This window comes from Diabrotica virgifera, chromosome 6, assembly GCF_917563875.1.
Source record: "Diabrotica virgifera virgifera chromosome 6, PGI_DIABVI_V3a".
Taxonomy (NCBI): Eukaryota; Metazoa; Arthropoda; class Insecta; order Coleoptera; family Chrysomelidae; genus Diabrotica; species Diabrotica virgifera.
In genome coordinates, this window is record NC_065448.1 from 105,925,912 (window position 1) to 105,952,889 (window position 26,978).

At 33.7% G+C, this 26,978-nt stretch overlaps 1 protein-coding gene across 1 annotated transcript in view; it reads left to right on the forward strand.

The window, feature by feature from the left end:
* The window catches only part of LOC114330441 (calpain-A), a 134,812-nt gene extending 109,095 nt beyond the window's left edge, over positions 1-25,717 (forward strand). The window contains exons 13-14 of the mRNA XM_028279778.2: positions 12,435-12,630; positions 25,279-25,717. Of these exons, the coding sequence (XP_028135579.2) occupies positions 12,435-12,630; positions 25,279-25,349 (267 nt within the window). The 3' untranslated portion in view covers positions 25,350-25,717. The remainder of the gene's footprint in view (positions 1-12,434; positions 12,631-25,278) is intronic.
* Positions 25,718-26,978: the final 1,261 nt, after the last annotated feature.

Genomic DNA, 26,978 nt, shown 5'->3' on the forward strand with positions numbered 1-26,978 from the left:
CGGATCCTTTGGAAATCAATAAAAAGGTGACAGATTTCGAAAGATACATGAATTCAGTTAGAAATTCAATAGATGATACCATTGACCAAGGTTCTAGTTTATGCGTTGAACCATTACCAACTAAAAGGTTACGGAAGGATAACAGTCCAGTAGATCATCGGAGAGCATCTATCGAAGTTTGTGATATAATCATAAATTGTGCAAATGATAGATTTGCTTTTAAAAATCACCTACTTGCAACTTCATTGCTTTATCCTGAGCAATTTGATAATTATTGTGCTAATTTCCCAGATGATAATTTAAGCCTGACTTGCGCGAATTATGAATGTTCTTTGGAAAAACACTTTTTTAAAAAACTAAACTTCACAATTAAAACTTTTATTTCGACAAACAAAGATTTTAGATACAACTCAATAATTTAAAATCAGACTTTACTTTAACATTTAAATTAGACTTTTATTTAGAGATTTTAATCAGACTGAAAAATATTGATTTTTACATGGTGTTTTATAATTTTATAATTGCTGATCTTGCTGTCCAATACGTCGCAATTAGGTCCAGAATGTTCAACGCTGCGACGCGGCGTAGCCTCGTGTTGATTCCACGTGGTAGAATATACTGGATGGTAGCGGTCGTTGTACTATAACTACTCCATCCCCTGAAGAAGTTTTGTAAGGGATGAACAAAACTTTTGGATTGGCATCTCTTGGAATATCGTTGCTAGAATTTGTTTTTTGTATCTGTAACATATACAAGGCAAATAATTTTAATAAAAATCTATACAGGAGTTAACCAAAAAATGGCTATGGCTATGGTTCCATAATTTTGGGTTATTTTTTCTGGATGTTCTTCTTCTTCTTCCTTCGGAGAGTTTATGGAATTTTTCTAAAGGGATGTGGTCTATCCTGAATGGTTTGAATTTCTGTAGCCCTAATTTTTGGGAAGTATTCGCGATTTATCTGGAACGTTTGCTCTTGAATTTAATAACTCTGGATATTTTGAAAAGTTAAATTTATTTTTTTCTTTATCATTTTTTTTTGTTGTCTGTTAGTAATCTAAATCCTTGCTTGTCCCAGGTTGAGGGGAATTATTTCTGGTTTGTTTTTCAGTTTCTTTATCTTTAATTTCTTTCCTATCGTCTGGCTGATCTTGTGGGGAAGGTTCCGAATCAGTTTTTGATTTAGGTTGATGTTTTATGTTCTTCTTATGTACTGTAGCTTTTGATGTTTTTACAGTAACTTCGTTATTTTTCTTTATAAGTTTTGCAGAATATCGTGGAAGTAATTTATTCCTAGTGACTGTTTTTCGGGTATAAATTTTTGTGCTTGGTTTATACGTAATAGGGTCTTGTCTCGATTTGTTTCTATTTTCGATGACTTTATTTTTATTTTCTTGCATATGCTGATTTACTTCCTTGTATAATTCCTTTGTTATCTCTCTATGATTTTGAATATAATTATTCAGTATTACTTTCTGTATGTCAACGTCAAAGGGATCTTTTGCGTCGATATGGCCGTTTAATATGTCAATGGGTCGTAACTTCGTTGCGGAATGTATGGAATTATTGTACCCAATTATAGCGTATAGCATTTGTTCTTTTATCGGGAGCTTTGCCTTGGTGTTCCTTAGGATTCGAAGATGTTCGATTAATGTAGAATGAAATCTCTCAATCATCCCGTTGGATTGCGGATTCTCTGGTGTCGTATAGTGGATTGAGATTTTATGGGAGTCTACAAATTCTTGTATTACTCCATTTTTGAATTCCGTACCATTATCGGCTACTATCATTGTTGGGAGTCCATGATGAGTTATAAAAATTAGTAGGGCGTTGAGTACATTGATTGCGTTTCCTCCATTTATTGGATAGGCTTGTCCATACTTCGAAAATGCGTCTATTATGGTTAGAAACTTCTGTCCATCAGCCTGGAATAAATCGATGTGAACTATTTCCAGTGGTTTAGTGGGAGTTGGTGTAACCATAAATTTTTGTTTGGGAGGAAGTCTGTCATATTTATTTTCTTGACATATATCGCAGAAGTTTATGATATCTTCTATGTCTTTCTTCATATTAGGCCAGTAATATCTTGTTCTTATTTGGCATTCTGTTTCAGCTATTCCTCTATGGTTCGTTTTACCTTCATGATAGTTTTTTATAATTTCTTTTTGTTGTTCTTCTAGATTAACATCTTCCAATAAAAGGTTACATTTTACTAAGTCATATGCGTTGTTTTTAAAAGTTTTTCTGATAATTTCGCAAATTTCTGCAAAAATTTCTTCTTCTGCTTCAAATAGACTTGCATACTTCTTTTTCGGGTTGAGATGTTCCTTAAAAATTTTTATGGTATCAGCTTTTAGCTGATCTTTCGATAGCTGGATATGGTAACGTCTTTTATTCGGAAAGGTTTGTATAATTGCTGGAGGTCGTGGATTGTAGTTGACGATTTTGACTATAATTTGGTTATTGTAAAAGTTAAGTGGTTTTTCCGAAATAGGTATACCAAGAATTGGGTTTTCTACTGCTGTATGTATTGTTTCATTTCCGTCTTCATCCATGTTTTGATCTTCGTTTTCAACAGTGTCTTCTTGGATGTTTTGATCTTCGTTTTCAACAGTGTCTTCTGGGATGTTTTTTTGGATTAATTCTGTTGCTTTTTCTTCTACAATCTCGTCGATTATTCGATCTGCATCTGGATTATTAGTCGTTGACCATCCATCGTCTTCCATGCCTACTAAGTCGTCAAAGACTTCCTTAATTTGTGAATCGATGTCCTTAGTTTCCTTTGTGTGAATTTCGATTCGAGACAGTGCGTCGGCATTGGTATTAGCTTTTCCTTTTTTGTAAATTACCTCGTAGTCAAATTCTTCTAATTTTAATCTCCAACGTACTAGTTTGGAGTTGGGTTCCTTTAGGGAAAATAGATATTGCAAGGGACGGTGGTCTGAAAGTATTTTAAATTTCCTTCCAAATAGGTAGGGTCGGAAATACTTAGTTGCCCACACCATTGCTAGCATTTCCTTTTCTATTGTTGAGTATTTGGTCTCAGTTTCATTTAGTGTTCTGGAAGCGAAGGCAATTGGTTTATCACTGCCAACTGGTCCTTGGGAAAGTACTGCTCCGATAGCAAAATTACTGGCATCTGTTGTGAGGTTAAACGGTTTGGAAAAATCTGGATATTGCAATAAAGGCTCATTCATTAATAATTTCTTGCATGTTTCAAAGCATTCTACGAATTCGGGTGTATGTTCGATCTTTGCGTCCTTTTTCAAGCATCTTGTTAGAGGTTTTGTGATTTTTGCGAAGTCTCGAATAAACTTTCTGTAATATCCCAGGAGTCCAAGGAATCCTCTAATTTCTTTTGCTGTTTTCGGTATTGGATATTTTTCTATTGCTTCAATTTTTGCTGGATTCGGTTTTATTCCTTCTTGTGTGACTACGTGTCCCAGAAAATGAACTTGCTTTTTTAAAAATTCGCATTTGTCAACTTGGATTTTTAGTCGGGCTTCTCTTAATCGTTGGAATACTTTTGTGAGATTTACTATGTGTTCCTGTAGTGATGTTGAGTATACTATTACGTCATCCATATAGACGAGACATATTTCTCCTTGAAGTCCCTTCAATACGTTGTCTATCATACGTTGGAACGTGGACGGAGCGTTCTTAAGTCCAAATGGCATTCTTAAATATTCATAGTGTCCATTTTCCACATTAAATGCTGTTTTGGGAATGTCTTCTTCTGCCATCTCGATTTGATGAAATCCGCTCGCTAAGTCGAGGGTCGTAAAATATTGACATCTTCCCAATTTGTCCAAAATATCGCTAATGTGAGGAATTCTGTATCGGTCGTCAATTGTCTTCTCGTTGACCTTTCTATAATCTACCACTATCCTCCACTTTATTTTACCGGATGAATCTGGTTTCTTTGCCACAATCCAAATGGGCGAGGACCATGGCGATTGGCTTGGTCGAATGATCCCTTGCTCTAACATTGAAGAAATTTGTTTCTTTACTTCTTCTTTATGCACATACGGATACCGGTATGATTTCGTATATACAGGCTCTTCATCCTTGGCTTTGATGTGGTGTTTAACTTCGTTAGTAAAGCTGAGAGGAGTGTCTGGTTGATGAAATATATCGGAGAATTTTCGGCATAGTTGACGAACTTGATCCTCTTCTTCTTCGTTAAGATGTTCGGTTTTAATTAAGTCGTCTATATCTTGTCTGTAGTCTGGTCCGGAGGTTGTTTCCATAGAATATATATGGAAATCTTGAATGTCTATTTCCTGGCTTTCGAGTGGTTCCATAAGAGAAAGGTGAATGGGTTCTGACGTGAAGTTGGCAATTTCGGTCCAGGCGAGGTGGTTCTCGGCGTTAGTAAGGGCTTCTCGTACTACGACGCCTTGTACCTTTTGAGTTGGAATAATGATGGTTCCTTTTTCTTCTTTGACTGGAATTTTGACTTGGCTAATTGAATTTGGTTCCAAATGGATGGAATAAAATTGTGTTTTGTTTGTTTCATAATATTTGATAGGGATTGTAGAATCTTTTGTAACTAGAAGTGATTTAGGAAAGTTTAATTGGGCTTCGAAGAGTTTTAGATTATCGAGGCCAATAAGACCATCGAAAGTTTTATGAAACTTGAAGAGATAAAATTTCATTTTGCTGTCAGAATTAAATTCTGAAAATGAAGGAATTTCAGCACAATATTTTTGGGAATAATTTTGAAAAATTGATGTGACGATGAAGGGTTCGTGTTTTATATAATTTGGAAAATATGAAGAAGCTATTTCTGGATTAAGAAATGACTTTGTGGATCCTGTATCGATTAAAAGTCGTAAAGAAGGCTCAGAAATTTCAATGTAAGGTAGCTCCTTCTTGTCGGGAAATGAATGAAGTTCAATTACGTTTCGGCTGCTTCTGGTGGGTCCTCTCGAAAATTTACGTTTTCTTCGTATTCGGTTGGTTGATTTTCGTATGTATCTTGTAGAAAATTGTCGTATTCGGGTTCATAGTAATCATTGTAGTCGGCATTCTCTTCTTGCTCATCTCCGTGGCATTGTATATTGTAAAGTTCTTCTACGGTGAATTTTGGTTGTGCTCGGTAATTTGGTGTAAATTTTTGACGGCCTCCGGTTGTGGTTTCTGGTATTCCACTCATAGGTGTTGGTCTAGGCTGCTTTGGCTGTCCGGGTTTGGGTGCCCATACATTTGACTGGTTCTGGGTCCTGAATGCTGGAGGGTTTGAATTTTGTCTAAATTGGTTGAAGTTTTGTTGTCGATGTGGTTGTTGAAACTGATTCTGTGGGTAGAATTGCCTGATTGGTTGCTGCCATTGCGGAGGTGCAAAATTTTGCTGTTGATAAAATGGTTTTTGGACAGGTAAAGGCATTTGCTGTCTCTGAGGTCGGCGTTCTTGATAATTTTCGCTTCTTCCTGATGTTGAAGGTTGACTTATTTGATTTTTTTGAAGATATCTAACATTATTTTCTTCCTGTACGTATTGTATCGCCGTAGCTAAACTTCCTGGTCTCATTGCTCTGATAACAGAGCCCATTGGTTCTCGTAGGCCTGCTAAAAATGTTGTAAGAGCTTGTTGACGGAAAAATTCCTGTTTGCTTCTTTTAATGTCGGCATTTACAGTATGTAATTCTAAGTAATTGTTGATACAGCTTAAAAGTCCCATTATTTTTTCGTAAAAATGCATGATAGATTCTGTTGCTCCTTGTCTTAAATTTACTAAATCTCTTGTAAGCGAATTTTCGTCTCTCTGGTCTCCAAAATTTTGAATTAATGCATTTTTTATTTCGTCAAAAGCTTCGCATCCATATACAGATATAACTTCTTTGGCTCTACCTGTTAATTTACTTATAATACTATGAAGCAAAAATTTATTTTGGATATTAGCTGCATTTAGTCTATCATAATAATGGTTTAGAAGTATTGTAGAAACTTTAATAAATTCATGTAATTCATTTGGGTTTCCGTCGAAATTTGGAAGAATGCATAAATTTTTCACGTCAAATTGTGGAACTGCCATATTTAAAAAAAATTCAATATATATATAGTCAATAGTCAAATACGTATTGTAATTTCAAATATATCAATTTTAAACTGCTTATTATTTATCTATTAATCTCTAGTGTTTATTAATATATAGTATTTATTAAGCTATTCAAATTTTTCTTTAAATAAATTTCTAAATCTGGCTCTAAAGTCAATCTAAGGACTTAGAGTAGATATTTCTAAATTATTTTAATCTTTCTATTAATTTATTCAAATCTTTGTTTTTATCTTCTTAATCTAGCTCTGATTCAATCTAAGGACTCAGAGGAGTCTGATTTATTAATATCTCTTTCAAAAATTAATCTTCTTAATTCTAAGTAATAATAAAAATCGCTTACAGGATAAAGACGATGCCGATGTGCATTCCTTTGCTCCTGAAGGCTCCTAACTTCTATTTCTAACTGCTAATTCCCTCGGGTGAACTCTGCAACGGTTTCCCTGGGGCTGGTTCTTGGAACAGTGGACAAACACTTAAAAGTGACAAGGATCTGTAAAGACTCTTCCACTTCCGTACTGACTCTGCGCCAATTATGAATGTTCTTTGGAAAAACACTTTTTTAAAAAACTAAACTTCACAATTAAAACTTTTATTTCGACAAACAAAGATTTTAGATACAACTCAATAATTTAAAATCAGACTTTACTTTAACATTTAAATTAGACTTTTATTTAGAGATTTTAATCAGACTGAAAAATATTGATTTTTACATGGTGTTTTATAATTTTATAATTGCTGATCTTGCTGTCCAATACGTCGCAATTAGGTCCAGAATGTTCAACGCTGCGACGCGGCGTAGCCTCGTGTTGATTCCACGTGGTAGAATATACTGGATGGTAGCGGTCGTTGTACTATAACTCGCGTCATATCCAAATTTAGATAGGGAGCGCTTGAAGACTGAATTATCTGTTATTTATTTTAGAAGAGACTGTAGAGACATTAATGGGGCAATACCTTTTTTAAAATTTTTAATTGAAAATAATTTAACAGAGCCTTTTCAAGAAACTGTAAAACTGCTTCAAATTCTAATTACAGTGCCCATGAGTACGGCAGAAGCTGAAAGGTGCTTTTCGAGTTTAAAACGGATTAAAACATTCTTGAGAAATTCCCTGACTGAAGACCGACTTGTAGCATTAACCATGTTGTCAGTAGAAAAAACACTTATAAAAGAAATACCAAACTTTAATGAAAAAGTTATAGACAAGTTTGCTTTAAAAAAAAATCGACGAATCGAGCTTATTTATAAAAAAAAATAATATATTTGGCTCTGTGTGTAGTTAGTTCGTAATAGTCCTGTCGCCAGGGGGGGTACAACGGCCTCCTGTATTCAGATGGACTTACCCAAGTTTTTTTTATGTATTTTGACCCGTAGAATACGAATTTTTTGGGTAACAGTTGATCCGGATGTCGATAAGATTGTTATAAACAAAGAAGTTGAGGAATTACATAACAGCGATTTCTCGCAAAACAAGACATGTTTTTGTATTTTTGGGCCATTCTAACCAAAAAGTGTTCCTACAAATTTTTTCGTAGGATGCATAGTTTTCGAGATAAACGCGGTGGAACTTTCAAAAAATCGAAAAATTGCAATTTTTGTAGCCGAATAACTTTTGATTAAAAAATAAAATAGCAATTCTGCTTACCGCATTTGAAAGTTCAAGTCAAAGTATATCGGTTTTAGTTATTTGCATTGCTAAAAATTTATTATTTTATTGTTAAACAAAAGTATAAACACCTAGTGCTGGAGTGATGTTTTCAATGATTTCTCATTTAAAATCGAACGAGTAGGTAGAGTATGTACAAGTGCAAGCGAGGCTATTTCTACGTAGCATGCATGTAAACGCATGTATTAGGCACGGGAAACACTATGTGTTTATAGCTTTTTTTTTAGCAATAAACACATAAATTTTTAGCAATGTATATATTCGAAACCGATAGAATTTGACTTGAACTTTCAAATGCGGTAAGCAGAATTGCTATTTCATTTTTTAATCAAAAGTTATTCGAGTTCAAAAATTGCAATTTTTCGATTTTTTGAAAGTTCAACCGCGTTTATCTCGAAAACTATGCATCCTACGAAAAAACTTGTAGGAACATTTTTTGGTTAGAATGGCCCAAAAAATACAAAAGCATGTTTTGTTTTGCGAGAAATCGCTGTTATGTAATTCCTCAACTTCTTTGTTTATAACAATATTATCGACATCCGGATCAACTGTTACCCAAAAAATTCGTATTCTACGGGCCAAAATACATAATAAAAACTTGGGTAAGTCCATCTGAATACAGGAGGCCGTTGTACCCCCCCTGGCGACAGGACTATAAGACCCTATAATGCAATTATTGTTGTGGCGATTTTGTTTGTAGTCTTTTTTCGTTTGCATTCCTTAGTTTCGCGTATTTATCGATAAAATTCTACTAAAAACATAAACTATAAAACAATTACTAGTGTGCCATAATGTATCATTGGTATTTTTGATATAATTGGATTTATCTTCAATTTGAAAAGAAGAAAATCGGTAAGTTCTTTATTATTTTTTAATAGATATATAATGAATAAATATATGGTGTAAAATATCAAACTAAAAGCCTCGTTGTAAAATACAACGATTAAAAGATATTGAATTAAAAAAAACCAAAAAATACTGCAGAACTACCAAATTTTTGAGTCACGAGCCGCCACTGGTCACCGGGATCGGTTCGGATGGGGTGCTCTTGTTTAGCGACCCCCCAAAATCCCCGAGTATCTGTTTGCATCAATTTAGTACTGAAAACACTCGACACTTCAGTTAGCGTGCCTTAGCAATGAACCCGGACACCAGGTACTCCGGTGGTCGGTTCTCATAGCGCATTCGCCTTCAGCGACCCCAAAAACTTCCGATTAACAAATCTGGCCCTTAAGTACCCCTTCAGACTAAGAAACTGGTGTCAGCCACCGGTGTTCAATTGCAGCAAAGCATTGTTGAGCCACTAAAATTAGCCAGACACTCAAAGTGGCTCGTCTGTACACGTTCATTTAAAACGATTACACCCGGTGTCAGGCATCCAGTGTCTTAGTCTACTAGGGTACTACTTCATTTATTTTGACATACTTAGGCACTTTTGGGTATATTTTATGCAATTTAAAATGAAACTAAGCATTTCCACCAATTTTTTTTATAGTAGACTTTATTCCTGGCATCATCCTGAACAGATTCAAGTCTCTAGGTGCTAAAGGCATTTTGTGCTAAATGCCCTGGTCTAATCAAACAGAAGATCTCGATCGAATTCAAGGTGCACTATACGATAGCGGATCTGGAGTCTAAGCTACTGATTTGAGACCTTCTTCTGAGTTTCCTTACTGCACGCTAGCAGCCGTGGTTAAATATTTGAGCAACTAGTAAGATCAATATTAAATCACCTATTATTAGTTGTTAACAATTCTTTTCACAACAATCACACCTCTTTTCAATCAGAACACAACTAGTGCAGCCGATATGTGAAACAATTGTGTATTTAATGATAGAAGCATATAATTTGGAGCATATATACTACACACACATATAAAGGTTCAAATTTAGATGCCAGGCCATCTCAGATTTTGACTTTTACAAAAATGGCGGGCATTCAAAATGGCGACTATAATAGATGTGAATTATATCACGATAACTTTTGAACGAGACGTCCGCTTTCAACCAAATTTGGTATATAGGTTATTTTTTTGATGTGTAAGATCGAGGTCTTGAACCGAAAGAATCGGTTTAGCAAAGTTGTGTTTTTCCTGGTTTTTATGTAAGAATATGTTGTTTTTTATTTCAATTTTTTCACCCTGTAGATATTAATTTTTCAAAAAGTTAATACCGTTATTGAAAATAGCGTGAAAATGTTTTTTAGTAAATATTTTGAACCTTTTAGTTATGTTAATTACCATTTAATAAATGCATAACCTGTCTCCACATGTACCTATGTACGGCAGATTCGTGCAAATATTATAAAAATTATTGTGTATTTAATGGTAGAAGCCTATAATTTTTACTACATATACTACACATACAAACGTTCAAATTTAGATATAAGGCCATCTCAAATTTTGCCCAAAATGGCGACTATACATATGTGACTAATAACACAATAACTTTTGAACGAAAAGTCCGATTTCAGCCAAATTTGGCATAAAGCTTCTTTTTTTGATGAATAAGATCGAAGTCTTGAACCGGAAAGATCTGTTTACCAGAAGTTGTGTTTTTACTGTTTCTATATGTAAAAATATATTGTTTTTTTTTCAATTCTTTCACCCAGCATATAAATTAATTTTTCAAAAACTAATACCGCTGTTGAAAAGAGAGTAAAAATATTTTTAGGTAATATTTTAAACTTTTTAATTATGTTAATTACCATTTAATAAATGCATACCGTATCTTCACATGTACCTATGTGCTGCAGATTCATTTTGAATAACCGGTATTTTTTTTAAGATAAAATCTGAGATGGCCTTATATCTAAATTTGAATCTTTGTATGTGTAGTGTGTGTGGTCCAAATTATATGCTTCTATCGTTAAACACACAATAATTCTTATATTATTTGCGCGAATCTGCCGCACATAGGTTCATAGGTACATGTGAAGATATGTTATGCCTTTATTAATTGGTAATTAATATAACTAAAGAGTTCAAAATATTTCCTAAAAAATATTGTTACGCTATTTTCAAAGCCGCTATTACCTTTTTGAAAAATTAATATATACAGGGTGAAAGAATTTAAAAAATACACAAAATTTTTTTACATAAAAATAAGGAAAGACACACCTTCTGGTAAACCGATTCTTTCGGTTCAAGACCTCGATCTTTTACGTCAAAAAAATAACCTATATACCCAATTTGGTTGAAATTGGACTTTTTGTTCAAAAGTTATCGTGCCCTTAGGCACATATTTATAGTCGCCATTTTGAAGGTCCGCCATTTTTGTAAAAGTCAAAATCTGAGATGGCCTCATATCTAAGTTTGAACCTTTGTATGTGTAGTATATGTGGTCCAAATTATATGCTTCTACCATTAGATGCACAATAATTCTTATAATATTTGAACGAATCTGCCGCACATGAAGATAAGTTATGCATTTATTAAATGGTAATTAACATAACTAAAAAGTTCAAAATATTTCTAAAAAATATTTTTGCGCTCTTTTTAATGCCGGTATTACCTTTTTAAAAAATTAATATATACAGGGTGAAAGAATTGAAAAAAAAAACAACATATTTTTGCACAAAAAATCAGGAAAAACACAACTTCTGGTAAACTGATTCTTTTGTTTTAAGACCCCGATCTTTTACTTCAAAAAAAGAACCTATATACCCAATTTGGTTGAAATCGGACTTTTCGTTCAAAAGTTATCGTGCTATTAGTCACATATGTATTTTCGCCATTTTGAATGCCCGCCCTTTTTGTAAAAAGTAAAATCTGAGATGGCCTCCTATCTAATTTTGAACCTTTATATGTGTAGTGTATGTGGTCCAATTTATATGCTTCTACCATTAAATACACAATAATTCTTATAATATTTGAACGAATCTGCCGCACTAAACTGACTAAAGCAAATCTAAAGAAAAACCAGTGCCAACAAAACAAAACAAAACAAATTCACTACCTAATTAAATTTAAGTTATTGCTTCTTATCAACAGACATCAGATACTTCGACTTTAAACAAAGTTCTGAAACTGTTTTCTTGTGGCATGTCTAAATTAAAAAATGTTATGTTTATATTATCCAATCTGTGGTTTAACCTCATATAAACATGAATATAACATTTTAATGATTTTAGAATGTAAAACATAACACAAAAACAATTACTTTGGCGTTTTCTCAAGTAAAACTTCAATTATGGCGTGGAACTTGATAGATATAGTCCATAAAAAATAATTTAAAGAAATAAATCGCATTTATAACTTGTTTCTTTTTATGTTTATATTTTATATATCTGTTTTTGTTAGATTCAGATTTGCTCAGTCTTATGAAATTTTCCTATATTATAGAAAAATTAAAAAAAAATTATAAAAAATTTTTTTGGTAGGAAAATTTTCAGCATATTATGCTGAAACAGCACAATCATTTCTCAGAATTTAGCCATACAAATAAAAAAATAATTTAGTAGTCTATACCAGTCACAAAAAACTGTTCTTGTTGTAGATGAGCTTTAGTTAACATATTTATTAATTTAACTGAAACTTTACTTATTAAATTACTGATTAATAATATAATGTACCTACCCCTTTGTCATAAAATATAAATTATAACTATTAATTTTTAATTAGTGTTCACTAAGACAAATATATGAAAATGAATAATTTATTATTTCTTTCACAATTTTGTTACAAGTACAAGTAGTGTATTTATTTTTCAGGGCATTTTCAAAAATTTTGATTCAGATAGTTCCAACGGAATGTCAGTGCGTGAACTTAGACAGGCTCTTAGAGTAGCTAATTTCCAACTTAGCAATAAAATTTTATCCCTAATTGGACTGAGATATGCAAACGAAAAAGATGAGTTGGAATTAGAAGACTTTTTGCATTGTTGCGTTAAATTAAAATTAATGATAGGTCAGTATATATCTATTCATCATATTTTTTTCAGATTACAGTAGAATCCCGTAAGTTCGGCCACCTCGGGACCGGACCGTAGGCCGAACTTAAAAGTGGCCGAACTAACCGATGCTTATCTAAAAAATGCCCATTCATTGTTTGTATGGATCTAGCAAAAACAAAACACTTGTACATTAAGTAGAAGACAACACAGAAGAACACTCTGACATATATTTAACATATTATATGAAAAGATAGACCGTTACAAAAATACTATAAAACAATACTTACAGAACTCTAGGCCCAATAAAATTTAAAAATATTATTGCACATTGGTGATTTTGCTTATTAAACACTTAAAAAAGTCAGTAATTTTTTTCTGAATTTTCTTAATGATTTTTGATGTGCAAAGTGTGTGACTAATGCTCAGAGAGCCGGCCGGACTAAGCGGAGACCGAACTAACCGAGGCCGAGCTTACGGGAGTCTACTGTATCATGGTATGACTTATATTCTTAGATAGTAGGATTATACAGCGATCTTCCTAAATAGTATTTTTTATACAGGTTTTTGAAAGTTGCCCGTTTTGTATCCAGCAGAGTAAGATATATGGTCTATTCTATTATTGTCAACAAGGTGCAAAATTTATGAGACTTAAACTATCTATAGATAGACAAATTTAACGAAATAAATCCGCTCAATGCATATAAGCTATTGTTAATGTATTTTATGTAGTTTGGGTTTATTTTTTATGTCCTTTTCCTTTGGTTAGTGCTTCATTGAAACCTCCCCCTCCAAGGGAAATGTCTAGATTCTCCACTGATGTCAATGTCTTATTCCAAGTGTTGATATTCTTTTATTTGTGCAGAAAGCAAATAAACTACGGGAAAATAATTTTAGAAAAATATCAACATGAGGAGAATTTCTATCAATATTTAGCATTGTTGTCCATCCTCTTTGAGTAGGAATTTTAGGTTTTATATCGGTCGTACTATATCCAATTCACTTATTGTATGTACATTTTCTATAATAAGGTGACCAACTATTTTTTGTTCAAAAAGAGTACACTTTGCAAGTTCAAGTGGACTCTCTCTATAACGAACACGGATATTACGAGGTTTCGCTTATAACGAGGTACATTAGGTGTCCCATGAAATTCCTATTGAACTATAACCCTCTATAACGAGGAATATTTGGTTATAACGAGGAAAAATGTAACCGAAGAATATTTTACCTGTTTTTAGGGCAGTAATGGCTATAAATGAACACCCCAACTGGCTGTATATAGAAATTCCTAACATCTGTGTTATTATCGAGGCAAGTGCTGTAATATGCTTCGCCGCCTGCAATAAACTTCTTCCTGTATATCGACCGATATTGATTATTTTAGAAAATTTACAATTTCCGATGGCGAGGTCTCATTGTTCACCATCGACCCCTAATAAACTACGTAAGAGATATCAAAACATTTCAATATTACTGTTGTCTGATATAACGAGATCCTCTTATAACGAGGTAATTAGGCTGCCATTTCAGTTCTCGTTATAGAGGGAGTCTACTGTATTTCATAGGCGAAACAAAAAAAAAGAAGAAAAAAGGATAAAAACTTTATTTTCTTTTAAAAACATATTTTTCTTTGGAGTGCATTTTTTTGCTAAATGAGGATGTTCCTATAATAATATAGCCACATCCGAACAACTTTTATTTTGCATATTAAATTTGACTGTTAAGACGGCAGATACTGTTTTTACAGAAAGTTGCGACTTCTCACTGCTCCAATTATCATTCCCTAGTGAAAATACCCTTACAACAGCAGCATTAATTAGGGTCTGGACAACATAAGCAAATTTCTATTATAGTTATTTATGATATAAGTGTTAAAAGTACAATTTTAAGGCACGCATGTGAAAGTTTGCAGAATGAGCTAAGCGAATTCGGCAATTCACATGAGTGCCTTAAAGATGTACTTTTTAACACGTATATCATACAATATTTTTTCTACAAACGTTATAAATTTATAAAATACAATATTTTGTTAATTGCTGAAGTCATAAAACCTATGACCCGTAAAAGGTAGAACTGGTTGTCTACACTCGAGGGGAATGTCTAAAAATTCTTAGCGAAAATATTATACCGTTACATAAACTTGTGTTTTCTAGAAACGTGTTAAAAATGCAATAATAGAGCTTAAATTAAATTTTAAAAAACCTTTTAAACCACCTTTTTCAAATTGCGCAAGTTTTACTATTAATATTAATGTTAATAAATGAAATATAAATATTTTGAGGTTTCGCAACTTGACAATTCACTTTTAACTGCAGTGCCTTAAAATTTTTAAAGCACTATTGCTTTAAAGTAGCATTTTTAACGCTCATATGGAGTGCTAAAAATTGCATTTTTAACACGGTTGTAGAAAAAAACTTTTAAATTTTCATGTGGGATATGTTCTACTCTAAAATGCCGAAAGATTTCTGCCCATCTTTTTTCAAGTTCTATTTTCTCATTGTTCCATTTCTTCAATTTTTCTTCATTTAAAAATAAATTTAGTCTGCGAATTTCTTCAAAGAGAAAATGGTCATTAATAACAATATCTTTTACTTCCTTAATTAGAAATTCGACTGCTGAAGAAAATTCTTTCCATTCAATTTTACTGTTTAGAAGGGTCCATTTGAAACAATTTAATGCTCTAAAGTTCACTATCCATTCTATCCGGTCACAATGAGTATATAATTATACAAATGAGTACTTTCAGAGTACAGGATTTGAAAAGAGTACGGTTTGCGAAAAAGAGTACACAACTCAGTAAATGAGTACAGTTGGTCACCTTATCTATAACCTATTATATCTTATCCTCCTGACAATATATTCGGCAGATTTCCTATAAATAAGTTTTCCACCAATATTCGATAGCTCTTTTATTCGGCCTATGTATATATGTACACTCTTGGATCAAGACGAAATAGAACCTTTTTGAAGCCTAATTAATGTAAAAACAGCGTTGGCGTCCGGAGTCCTGGTAAAAACTATGGTTTTGTTCTAAGGTTTTGGTTTTGTTTCACTCGACGGGTCGTCGTTATTACATCCTCAGCCTCTTCCTGTGGGTATGAGCACCAAGGAGCACCTATGCACATGTTTAGACTCAAGTTACAATTACAGTCAAGTCTGCTTTTTCTCAGACGTCCTTCATAACCTTAATCACATTCACAGTCCGTTTCTTTGTAACTGTTAGCATAGTTCACCCAACTACTTAGTTCCTTCGCTTCTTTGGCACTATAGTACCTATTTGTTCCGACTTATTGACGGGCTAAGGCTACCCAGCTAACAGTGTTCGTATATATAACGTCAAACAAACGTCAACATTTTGGGAGAAGTTACGACAAAAGTTACGTCAAATTTTACCTAAAATATACGTAAAAAAGTCACAGCGATGTTACGTAACAATTTTACGTTATTTCTACGTAACCATTTTAACGTCACAAAAACGTCACTTTTTAGGAGAATTTTCGGTATAAATGATATTTATAAATAGGACTTAAAATTATTGTGTAAATAAAACCACATACATGATGCTGACATATTTATTAAATATTTGAAATAAACATTTATTATATATTTGACATTTATGTGAGAGAAAGAGACAAAATTATTAATAGCTACTTTATATTACAATACATAAACATACCCTTGAAGTAATCTTCATTCGTAAACTGCACACTTTCATATAAAGACTAGACTGCTTCCCCATTTTTAGAAGATATTTCCATACATTTCGTTTTTCAACTAAACTGTCATTGAATAGAATTCTATTTTGTTTATCCTATTTAGGGAAAGAGTGAAACAATAAAATACTATTAGGTACGCTTTATCCAAGAATCACATTGAGGCACACAACAATAATAATTCGATTTTTTTTACATAACTCCATACTCCATAAAAACAAACACGATTTTAATCACGGAAATGTAAGGTTAGGTATTAATGAAAGGTTCAAAATAAATACGCGATGGCGCTGCAATCTCAAACGAGATCTTATATACGTATCTATACCTACCAAAAATCCACGTGTTAGAGACGAATAAATTCATACGCAACTTAAAGGTTTAAACTCACTAAGGTACTTTTTAAAAAGACCCTTTATTAACTTTTACAAATATACTTCACTTTTAATTGATCGAAAATAACTGAAATTAATTACAATGATATTACTTTTATATAAAATCAAAATGCTGAATATAAAAGGTAAAACTGCTGATTGCGATCGCTGACCTCTGGGGTTATTGCACCATAATTTCTCCATCCCCTTGAGAAGTTTTGTGAGGGATGAACAAAACTGAAGGCGTTGGTTCCGGATCGGCTGCATCCTCTTCTTCTTCGTCTTCTTCCACTTTCTTCTTTTTCCATAACTCTCGTAATTTGTAAACCAGGAGAATGATAAGGGCAATTACCAAGAAATATATTGGTGGTGTCCACAGATGAGAATGGTCCATTGTTGTTAGGGACACGGGTTGGAGTCTTTCTTCTTCGGTTGAGAGTTTATGCAGTTCATCTAACTGGATTCTGTCTAACTTTAGAGGCTTCACTGTTGGATCTTCGTCTTGGAATTTAATTTTGATCTTTGGCAGGGTTAAAGGTTCTTCTTTTACTGCTGCTTTGGAGTTGATGTAAACTTCGTTGTTGGTTCTGAACTCGCATCCTGGGGGTAGTTCTATCAGGAATGTTCCTTCTAGTACTTCAATTTTGGAAATAGAACAGTGGGTGGAAATTTTAGTAGCTTTTGGAAAAACAGCAATATAGTGGGCTTCAGATAATTTTTGGATAATTGTTGTGCTAATTGTGATCGGCACGTTTTGACATTGAGCGGCGTCGTTGGATAATTTTAGGATTTGATTTATGCAGTCATCGGTTTCTGTATTTTCTTGTGGGAACTTCTCTGGACAGATGAATTTCTTCGGTTCGCTTTTTCTGCATGGTAGGTCCATGTATTGGAAAAGTTCCGAATTAGAAACTAAATATGGCCCAGGTGGGATAATTATTGTATTGTTGATGGTGGGAAGTGAATATAAATGAAAATATGTAAATACTTTGGAATGAAGAATGGGGAAATGTAAGATAAAGACTAGAGAATGGTTGGAATAGTAACCATCTACTTCTACTATCTCGTAGTATTTCATCAGATCTTCTTCTTGGAGGTATGGTAGCTGAGAAGCTGGGTGATGTTCTAGCATCTTCTGGATGGTCCATCTGATTTCGTCTGGTTTTATAAGTCCATTGTGAAGAGTTTTGATTTTTGCAAACGTAATTGCTGTCTGTAAATCTAATATTTGTATGATAGTTTGTAAGGCTAAATTCATCTGGTCTAGAACGTTTCGAACTTGCATGTAGTGGTTGAAATCAAAGACGAATTGGTTTAAATCCGTTCTGATTCTGTTGGTTTCTGCTGCTATTATCTCTTGATTGTGGGTTAGCAACGTTACTGTCTCATTATAGTTGTTCATTATTTTCTTATTAAGGCTTAATTGGTTGTTGATGTTGTTAATAATATTCTGTTGATTAAGTTCAAGTGTCTGAATTGCAGCATCATATCTTACTGCATCTTCTTGATCTAAGTTTCCTGATATGGATTTTATAATACTTCCTAAGCCATTGATAAGACCTCTTTTATTTCTGGTTGCTGGATAGATTGAGTCGAGTTTCTCTTGGGCTGTTTTGAGGAGATATTGCAATGTTTGGTCGAAGTTCTGTAGACTGTCGAAGTACAGTTGGCTGAGTCCATTTTCTATAGCTATGGTTGTAGTTTGATATTGAGATTCTAATGTTTCGATTTCTTGTGCTATTGGTTCTAATTGGAAATAGTGGATAAAATCGTGAGTGCTAGTTTGGATTCTGGCTTCTCCGATCTTAACAGGAAGGATTGTCTCGAAGGTCCTGGATCTTCACTTCTTGGGCTGTTACTGAGATACATCTGTAAAGTATTTTTGGGGTTAGTTTTCATTGGTGGTTGATGTTTAATGTTCTTCTTGTGCACCGTAGTATCTTGGGTATCAATAGTAACAGGATTGTTATTTTTGACTAGTTTAGATGAAAATCTGGGGAGCAATTTGTTTCGTTTTACTGTTTTTCGAGTGTAGATTTTCGTGCTTGGTTTATATGTTATAGGTGAGTGTCGTTTTTCGTTCAATTTTTCAATATTTTTCTGTTTGCTCTCTTGCAATTTCTTATTTATTTCTTTATACATCTCTTTTGTTTTCAATCTGTGCTCCTGTGTGTAATTATTTATAAGTGTTCTGTTAATGTCAATGTCGAATGGATCTTGGGCATCTATGTGACCATTGAGAACGTTGATGGGCTTCTGTTTGGTAGCTGAGTGGATAGAGTTGTTGTATGCCATAATGGCGTAAAGCATCTGGTCTTTTATGTTAAGTGTTTTCTTTTTTTCTTTTAATATTCGAAGATGCTCTATGATTGTGGAGTGAAAGCGCTCGACCATTCCATTGGATTGCGGGTTATCAGGTGTTGTGTAGTGGATTAGAATCTTGTGAGTGTCCACGAATTCTTGAACGAGTCCATTTTTAAATTCGGTTCCACTGTCCGAAATTATCATATGTGGTAGTCCATGATGTGTGATGAATAACAGGAATGCGTTTAAAATGTTGATAGCGTTTGATGCTTCTATTGGGTATGCTTGTCCGTATTTTGAAAATGCGTCGATGATGGTGAGGAATTTTTGTCCTGCTGCTTGGAATGTGTCTACGTGAACAATTTCCAGTGGTTTCGTTGGTGTTGGGGTTAACATAAACTTCGGTTTTTCGGGATTTCTGTCGTATTTGTTTGTTTGACAAGTATCGCAGAGATTAATATATTCTTCTATGTCCTTTTTCAACGTTGGCCAATAATAGTGTTTTCTGATTTGAATTTCTGTTTCGTTAATTCCTCTATGGTTTGTTTTTCCTTGATGATAGTCTTGTACGATGGTTTTCTGTCTGTCTGTACTGTTTATATCTTCTAAGAGGTTGTTGCATTTGACAAGATCAAATGCAGAATTCTTGAATGTTTCACGAAGTATGTTGCAGACAGTCTGGTAGAGTTCATCAGTTTCGAATAGGATGGCGTATTTCTTTTTTGTGTCAACGTAATTTTTGAAGAAGTTGAAAATATCATTTTTCAGGTCGCTTTTGTCGAGTTGGACGTGCATTCTTTTCTTTGTTACGAAGCACTGTTCTGTTATGGGTTTTGCAGGATTGTAGTTTACCAATTTGAATATGATTTGATTGTTGTAACAGTTCAATGGTCTTTCACTGATTGGAATTCCGAGTATTGGGTTTTCTTCTGTAGAATGCTGGGTACCATCTGTATTGTTGCCTTGTTGATATAGAGAACTTGGCCGACTTTCAATTTTTTGATTTTGTTCCTGAAGAATTTCATCTATTACTTTCATTTCTTCTGCAGTTAGGCCGGATGTTTGTTTTTCTTTAATAATTTCTTCTAAGTCATCCATAGGAATTACTTCGTCTGGATCGCATACTGAACTTGGGTGGTTGACCATGGATATATCGTCATCTTCTTTTCTGGATAATAGGCTGATTATTTCTTCCATGTGCTCATCAACGGTGTTCATTTCTTTAGTGTGGATTTCAATACGGGATAATGCATCAGCGTTGGTGTTGAATTTTCCTTTTTTGTATATGACTTCGTAGTCAAATTCTTCAAGTTTTAAGCTCCATCTAACAAGTTTTGAGTTCGGATCTTTTAGAGAAAATAGCCATTGAAGTGGTCGATGATCGGAGAGGATTTTGAACTTTCTTCCAAATAAATAAGGTCGAAAATATTTAGTAGCCCATACGATTGCAAGCATTTCCTTTTCAATAGTGGAATATTTGAGCTCTGTTTCGTTCAGTGTTCGTGATGCATATGCGATGGGTTTATCTTGTCCTACAGGACCCTGTGACAGGATACCACCTATAGCAAAGTTGCTTGCATCTGTGGTGAGGTTGAAAGGCTGCGTAAAATCCGGGTATTGTAAAAGTGGTTCGTTGGTTAGCAGGTTCTTGCAGATTTTGATACAGTTGAGGAATTATTCAGTGTGTTCTATCTTGGCACCTTTCTTCAAACATGAGGTGAGAGGCTTTGTTATTTTTGCGAAATCCTTGATGAACTTCCTGTAATAGCCAAGTAGTCCGAGAAATCCTCTAATCTCTTTTGCTGTCCGTGGTATGGGATAATCTATGATGGCTTTAATTTTACTTGGATTTGGCTTTATTCCTTCAGGAGTTACGACATGACCCAAAAATTCGACTTCCTTTTTCAGAAATTCGCATTTATCTATCTGTATCTTGAATTTTGTTTCTCGTAGTCTCTCGAAGATTTTCTTAAGGTTGACCATGTGTTCCTGGAGTGAGGTTGAGTATACGATAATGTCATCCATGTATACTAAGCAGATGTCTCCTACAAATCCTTTAAGCACGTTGTCCATTATCCTCTGGAATGTAGCTGGTGCATTCTTCAATCCAAAAGGCATTCTGAGATATTCGTAGTGGCCATTTTCAACGTTAAATGCTGTTTTCTGTATATCTTCCTCTGCCATTTCTATCTGGTGAAATCCACTGGCTAGATCAAGCGTGGAAAAATATTGACAGCGTCCTAGTTTATCGAGGATGTCCGTGATATTCGGGATTGGGTATCTCGTCTATAGTTTCTCATTCAACTTCCTGTAATCGACTACGATTCTCCATTTGATTTTTCCTGAGGCGTCTGGTTTCTTCGCCACGACCCAGATTGGCGACGACCAGAGCGACTGACTTGGTCTGATGATGCGTTGGTCCAGCATTGACGTTATCTGCTTGTTAACTTCTTCTCGATGAACATGTGGATATCGATATGATTTTGTGAAAACTGGGACTTCATCTGTTGTTCTTATATGGTGTTTTATTTGATTTGTAAATGTTAAAGTCTCATCAGGATTATGAAATATGTCTGCAAATTTTCTGCATAAACGTCTGATATGCATCTCCTCTTCTGGATTTAGATGATCTGTTCTGATGAGGGGATCAATGTCTATTAGTGTTTCTGTTTCCATAGGAATGATGTCCGAAGTGTACAGATGATATTCATGAAGATCTATTGGATTGCTTTTAACAGGATCGGTGAGTGCTACTTAAATAGGTTCATCGGTGTTGTTGATCATTTCGGTCCAGGCTAGTTGATTGCAGGCTTCGCTGAGAGTTTCTCTTAAAATCGCCCCCTGTATTTCTTGTTTCGGTATAAGTATGGTGCCTTTTGTTTGTTTCACTGGAAGTCGTACTTATGTGATTGTTCTGGGTTCTAATTGAATTGTATAAAACTGTGTCTTATTGGTTTCATAATAAAAGATAGGGAGAACTGAATGTGCCGTAGTTAGTGTGGATGCTGGGAAATTAAGATGTGCTTGTAGAAGTTTTAAGTTATCAAGGCCTATAAGACCATCAAATGTTTTATGAAATTTAAAAAGGTAAAATTTTAGATTAATATTAGAATTAAATTCAGGGAAGATGGGAATTTCGGCACAATATTCTTGTGAATGGTTTTGAAATATTGAACTGACTACAAACGGTTCGTGCTTGATGAAATTTTTATAAAATTTGGAAGCAATTTCGGGGTTAAGAAATGATTTGGTTGCCCCTGTATCAAGAAGAAGTTTGAGTGGGGGATTTTGGATTTTGATATACGGAAGTTCTTTTTTGTCTGAATAAGAATTGAGTTCGACTACGTTTCTTCGTTTTCCTCTTGGGGTTTTGGAAAATTTACATCTTCTTCCTCCTCGTATTGGGTATTCTGGTAGTCTTCTACGTGGTAGTCCTCCGAATATGTGTCCTGATTTGGGTAGTAATATGCCTGTTCTCCATAGTAGGCATTGGTGTCGTTTTCGTCTTGCTGTTCAATATTAAACAGCTCTTCTACGATGATATTTGGAGCGTATTGTTGCTGTGGCTGTGGTCTAAAATTTCTGAAGCTTTGTCCTCTGTTAAATCCTGTTTGGCGTGTGCTTACAGACATCGGTGTTGGCTTGTATTGTTGCGGTGGTTTGCTTGCCCATGGGTTAGGTCTTGGAGGTTGTGTATTTGTTATGGTTTGTTGTTTCTGTGGTTGGAATCGAGCGGGTTGTATTGGCCATCTTGGATTAAATGTAGACTGTTGTGGTCGTGACGGTCCTGGATTATTTCCAAAAAATGGTTGATGTAACTGGGGCCTGGGCATGGGTTGTTGCCATTGTGGTGCTGTTACGAACTGCGGCTGTCTCTGGGGTTGTATGTGAGTAGTTTTATTTGGCAATGAGAAATTGGTTCGTTGTAAGTATCTGATATTGTTCTCTTCTTGGATAAATCGGAGAGCGACAGCGAGGCTTGTAGGCCTCATTGATCGTATGGTTGATCCTATTGGTTCCCTTAATCCTGCTAGGAACGTAGTTAGGGCTTGTTGTTGAAAGAATGTCTTTTTGCTTGCTTTTACAGCTTCATTATCGTTATGGAGTTCGATATGATTTGAAATTGTGTTTAAGAGTGTCATTACTTTTTCATGAAATTGTTGGGGAGACTCATTGGGCCCTTGCTTCAAGTTTACCATATCTCGTGTGAGCGAATTTTCATTGCGTTGGTCGGCAAAATTTTGTATTAGCGTGGTCCTTATTGTGTTCCAGTCTTTACACCCATATACAGAAATGACTTCTCGAGCACGTCCTTTAATTTTATTCGTTACGCCTCGAGTCAACATGTGATTTTGAAAGTTTTCGGGATTAGCACGATCCCAGAAATGATCAAGAACCATTGTAGTAACTTCAATGAAGTTATGCAGTTCGTTAGGGTTTCCATCGTAATCAGGTACGACAGATAGATGTTTATTGACATCAAAAATAAGAGCGGGAGCGGGTGCCACGGCCATAATATCTAATTGACTAGCGGGAGCAGGAGTAATAATTATAGACGGTATATCTAGGCTTATTGGAGTATTATTTGAAGAATTATCGTTAGCTTTTAAACTAAATTGAGCAACTGAGTTATTTTGCGAAATAGAAGCAGCACCAGGTTCGACAATCGATTCACTGATAGTTGCAAGAGAATTACTAATTTTCAGCGATGAAATTTGTGAAGCAATTAAATTAGGATTAGAAAAAATATTAAATTTGCTTACAGATAGAAGATTATCCTTTGGTGCATTTCTTCTCGAAGGAACTGGCTTCTTTTCTGCTTTCTTCTTATCGTCTTTCGGCATATAAATGGATTTTTACACTTTGACACTGGTCTTCCGTAGACTTCTGGGGTTGAACGGCTGTGGTTTTCCCTGGAAGTTGGTTCGTAGCGGGTAAACGTTTAAAAACGACGAGGATCACTAAAGGACTCTCCCACTTATCTTACTGCACTGTGCCACTTAAAGGTTTAAACTCACTAAGGTACTTTTTAAAAAGACCCTTTATTAACTTTTACAAATATACTTCACTTTTAATTGATCGAAAATAACTGAAATTAATTACAATGATATTACTTTTATATAAAATCAAAATGCTGAATATAAAAGGTAAAACTGCTGATTGCGATCGCTGACCTCTGGGGTTATTGCACCATAATTCGCATTAAAACCTACCAAAGAGCCACGTTTCAGAAACGAATAAATTCATACGTATAATATACGTATTAAAATTTCGTATCAGTAACGTCATTTTTTGATAGATGTTACGTAACAATACAAAAAAACCTAAATTTAACGTTAATGTAACGTTATCTTGCTAGCTGGGTATAAAGCTCCAGAGTTTCTTAGCTCTCTGGAGCATCGCTTAAGTATTTAGGATTAACCTCAAACTTATTCTTAAACTTAGGTAGGCTTGGGTTTAAGTTTAAGCACCCCCAGGATTGAAAGCTCAGGAGTCTCAGCAAATATCTCATATCTCATCGTATGATAAGTCAGTTTTGACATGGCTGTTTTGCGTGGTGATTAAGCATTGTGTAGGTGTGAATGTGTATATATGAGCATTTCTTGTTTGTGTGTGGGCTTATACAGTGATGAGGACTCTAATGACCGGCAAAATAACGCAAAAGATGGATACATATTAATTAAATGTGTGAGATAAAAAAAATGAAACTAGTAGAGTTGGGATATTTAGCGATAAAAACCTATAAATTTGCATTTTATTTTTATTGTCTCCCACCTTTAGATGTATCGGACAAGTACCACTGTGACAGTGACAGTTTTAGTTGACATACTCCTCTGATACGTCTAAAGGTGGAAAACAATAAACAGAACGTAAGTTTAAAGGTTTTTATCTCTAAATATCCCAACTCTACTAGTTTCAATTCTTTTATCATTTTTATTATGATAATGATAATGATCATTTTCTTATTTTCTATATTGTCTATAGACCTATGTATTACCAAAAGCAAAACTTCTTTTTGTTAATAATATAGTCTGTTCGCTAAACTCAAACGCAACTTTCTAGATATTTTAGTCGGTAATTTTGCCAATTTTAGTAAAATTGGCAAAAAATAATTACTAAATAGTTAATAATCACTAAATAGTTAGTAATTTTGCCAATTTTTGCAAAATTGGCAAAAAACAAAAAAATTATCTACTAAAATATCTAGCCAGTTGCGTCTGAGTTTAGCGAACCGACTATAACTGTTTACCTATACCTACTTATTTTTCAGATATTTACAACTCCAAAAAGAAAAGAGAATATGGCTTGGAGGAATGGTTACTTGAAACAATGTATGCTTAAGGTGCAAGAATATTTTTGTTATATTTTTTATTGGTTTGATAAAATAAAATGAATATTCCAGTATATAAATATATGAGTTGATTGAAATATCCATAATATTTCAATCAACCATATTTTATAAGTATTTAACATGTCTGTAAAAAAAAGAAATCTAATAGAACTTTTAACGTTATTATTAATACTGATGATAGATGGCATCGCATGTACGTGTATAAAATAAAAATTGAATACTGCAAATGAAAGAGAATATACATAATATTATGTACATAGTTTGGAAATAGTATATTTGTTTGAAACGATTTATACTAACAGTAATCATTTTATTATATACTCCCATTGTTTCTTTTTTAATAAACGATAATAGTTTATATGTTTTTGCTTCAGCTATATAAAAAAGGAACCTAACAAAATATCCTTAATGTTTAAAATACAATGCAAGAGATGGCGCATCAAGGACATTTATAAAAAATTTACTGTAACAGGGTTTATGCTGCTCTATATTATGCTATGTGAGGCGCCTAGTTTAAAATGGCCCTAAATAACTTTTTATATTTTCTAGTAAACCTATGCTTCAGTTAAAACTGTTCTATTAAAGATATGTTAGTATCAATAATATACAGGGTGATTGATTAGTAGGGTAAAGCTCAATAATAGCTCCGCTATAGTAATAAATAGCAATAAAAGTTAATAACAAAAATTTTAGCCACCTTTGAGTTTCACATTACAAAATTAGTTAGAATGTTACAGAGTGTTCGATAACACAGTGGCAGATCTAACTTATGTTTTTTTTAAAAGGAACACCCTATATTTTATTTTATATTCGAAATCCTGTTAACTTCTCCATCACAAAAATATAAAGGTTTGTAATGTTATACAGGGTATTTACAAAGTTATAACCAATTTTGTATGAAAATCGTAACAAGTTCAACTCCCTGTATAAATAAAAAAAAGCACTACAGCAATGGTTTATTAATGCCATATTTTTTATTTATTGTCAAAATTTTTAAGAATTATTGATATTGCTAATTTTCTTTATATCAAATACAGGGTGAGTCAAAACGCAAGTCCATTATTTTCTCAGTAATGTTAAATGGAACACCCTGTATTTTATATCATTATTGAAAAGAAACATTAACGTACTTTAATTTTTATATAACATTCCCTATGCCCAAATTTATTAGTTTTCGAGATATTTTCATTTTTCAGTGCAAATTATTTTAGGTGTTTAAATTTATCTAAATTTTAAGTAAGCCATGACTGAATTGACAATTGAAGATTACCGATTATCAATCCGGTAATCAATGTAACACTGTAGCAAATAAAGAAATAAAAATAATTTATTAGTAATACATTTTACAAACAAAAACAGAACCACTACATGCAACATTTTTGAAACAATTAAAAACTATCTGTTTATGTAAATGCAACAAATAAACAAAGAAAATTAGTAATAAATTTTACAAAAAAACACAAACGCAAAATACAATATTTTGTGAAGAAAATTAAACACTACTTTTGTATGTAAATGTAACAATGTAACAAATAAAGAACGAAACATAATTTATCAGTAATACATTTTGCAAAAAAACATGTTTGAAAAAATTATAAGCTACTTTTAATAAAATATTT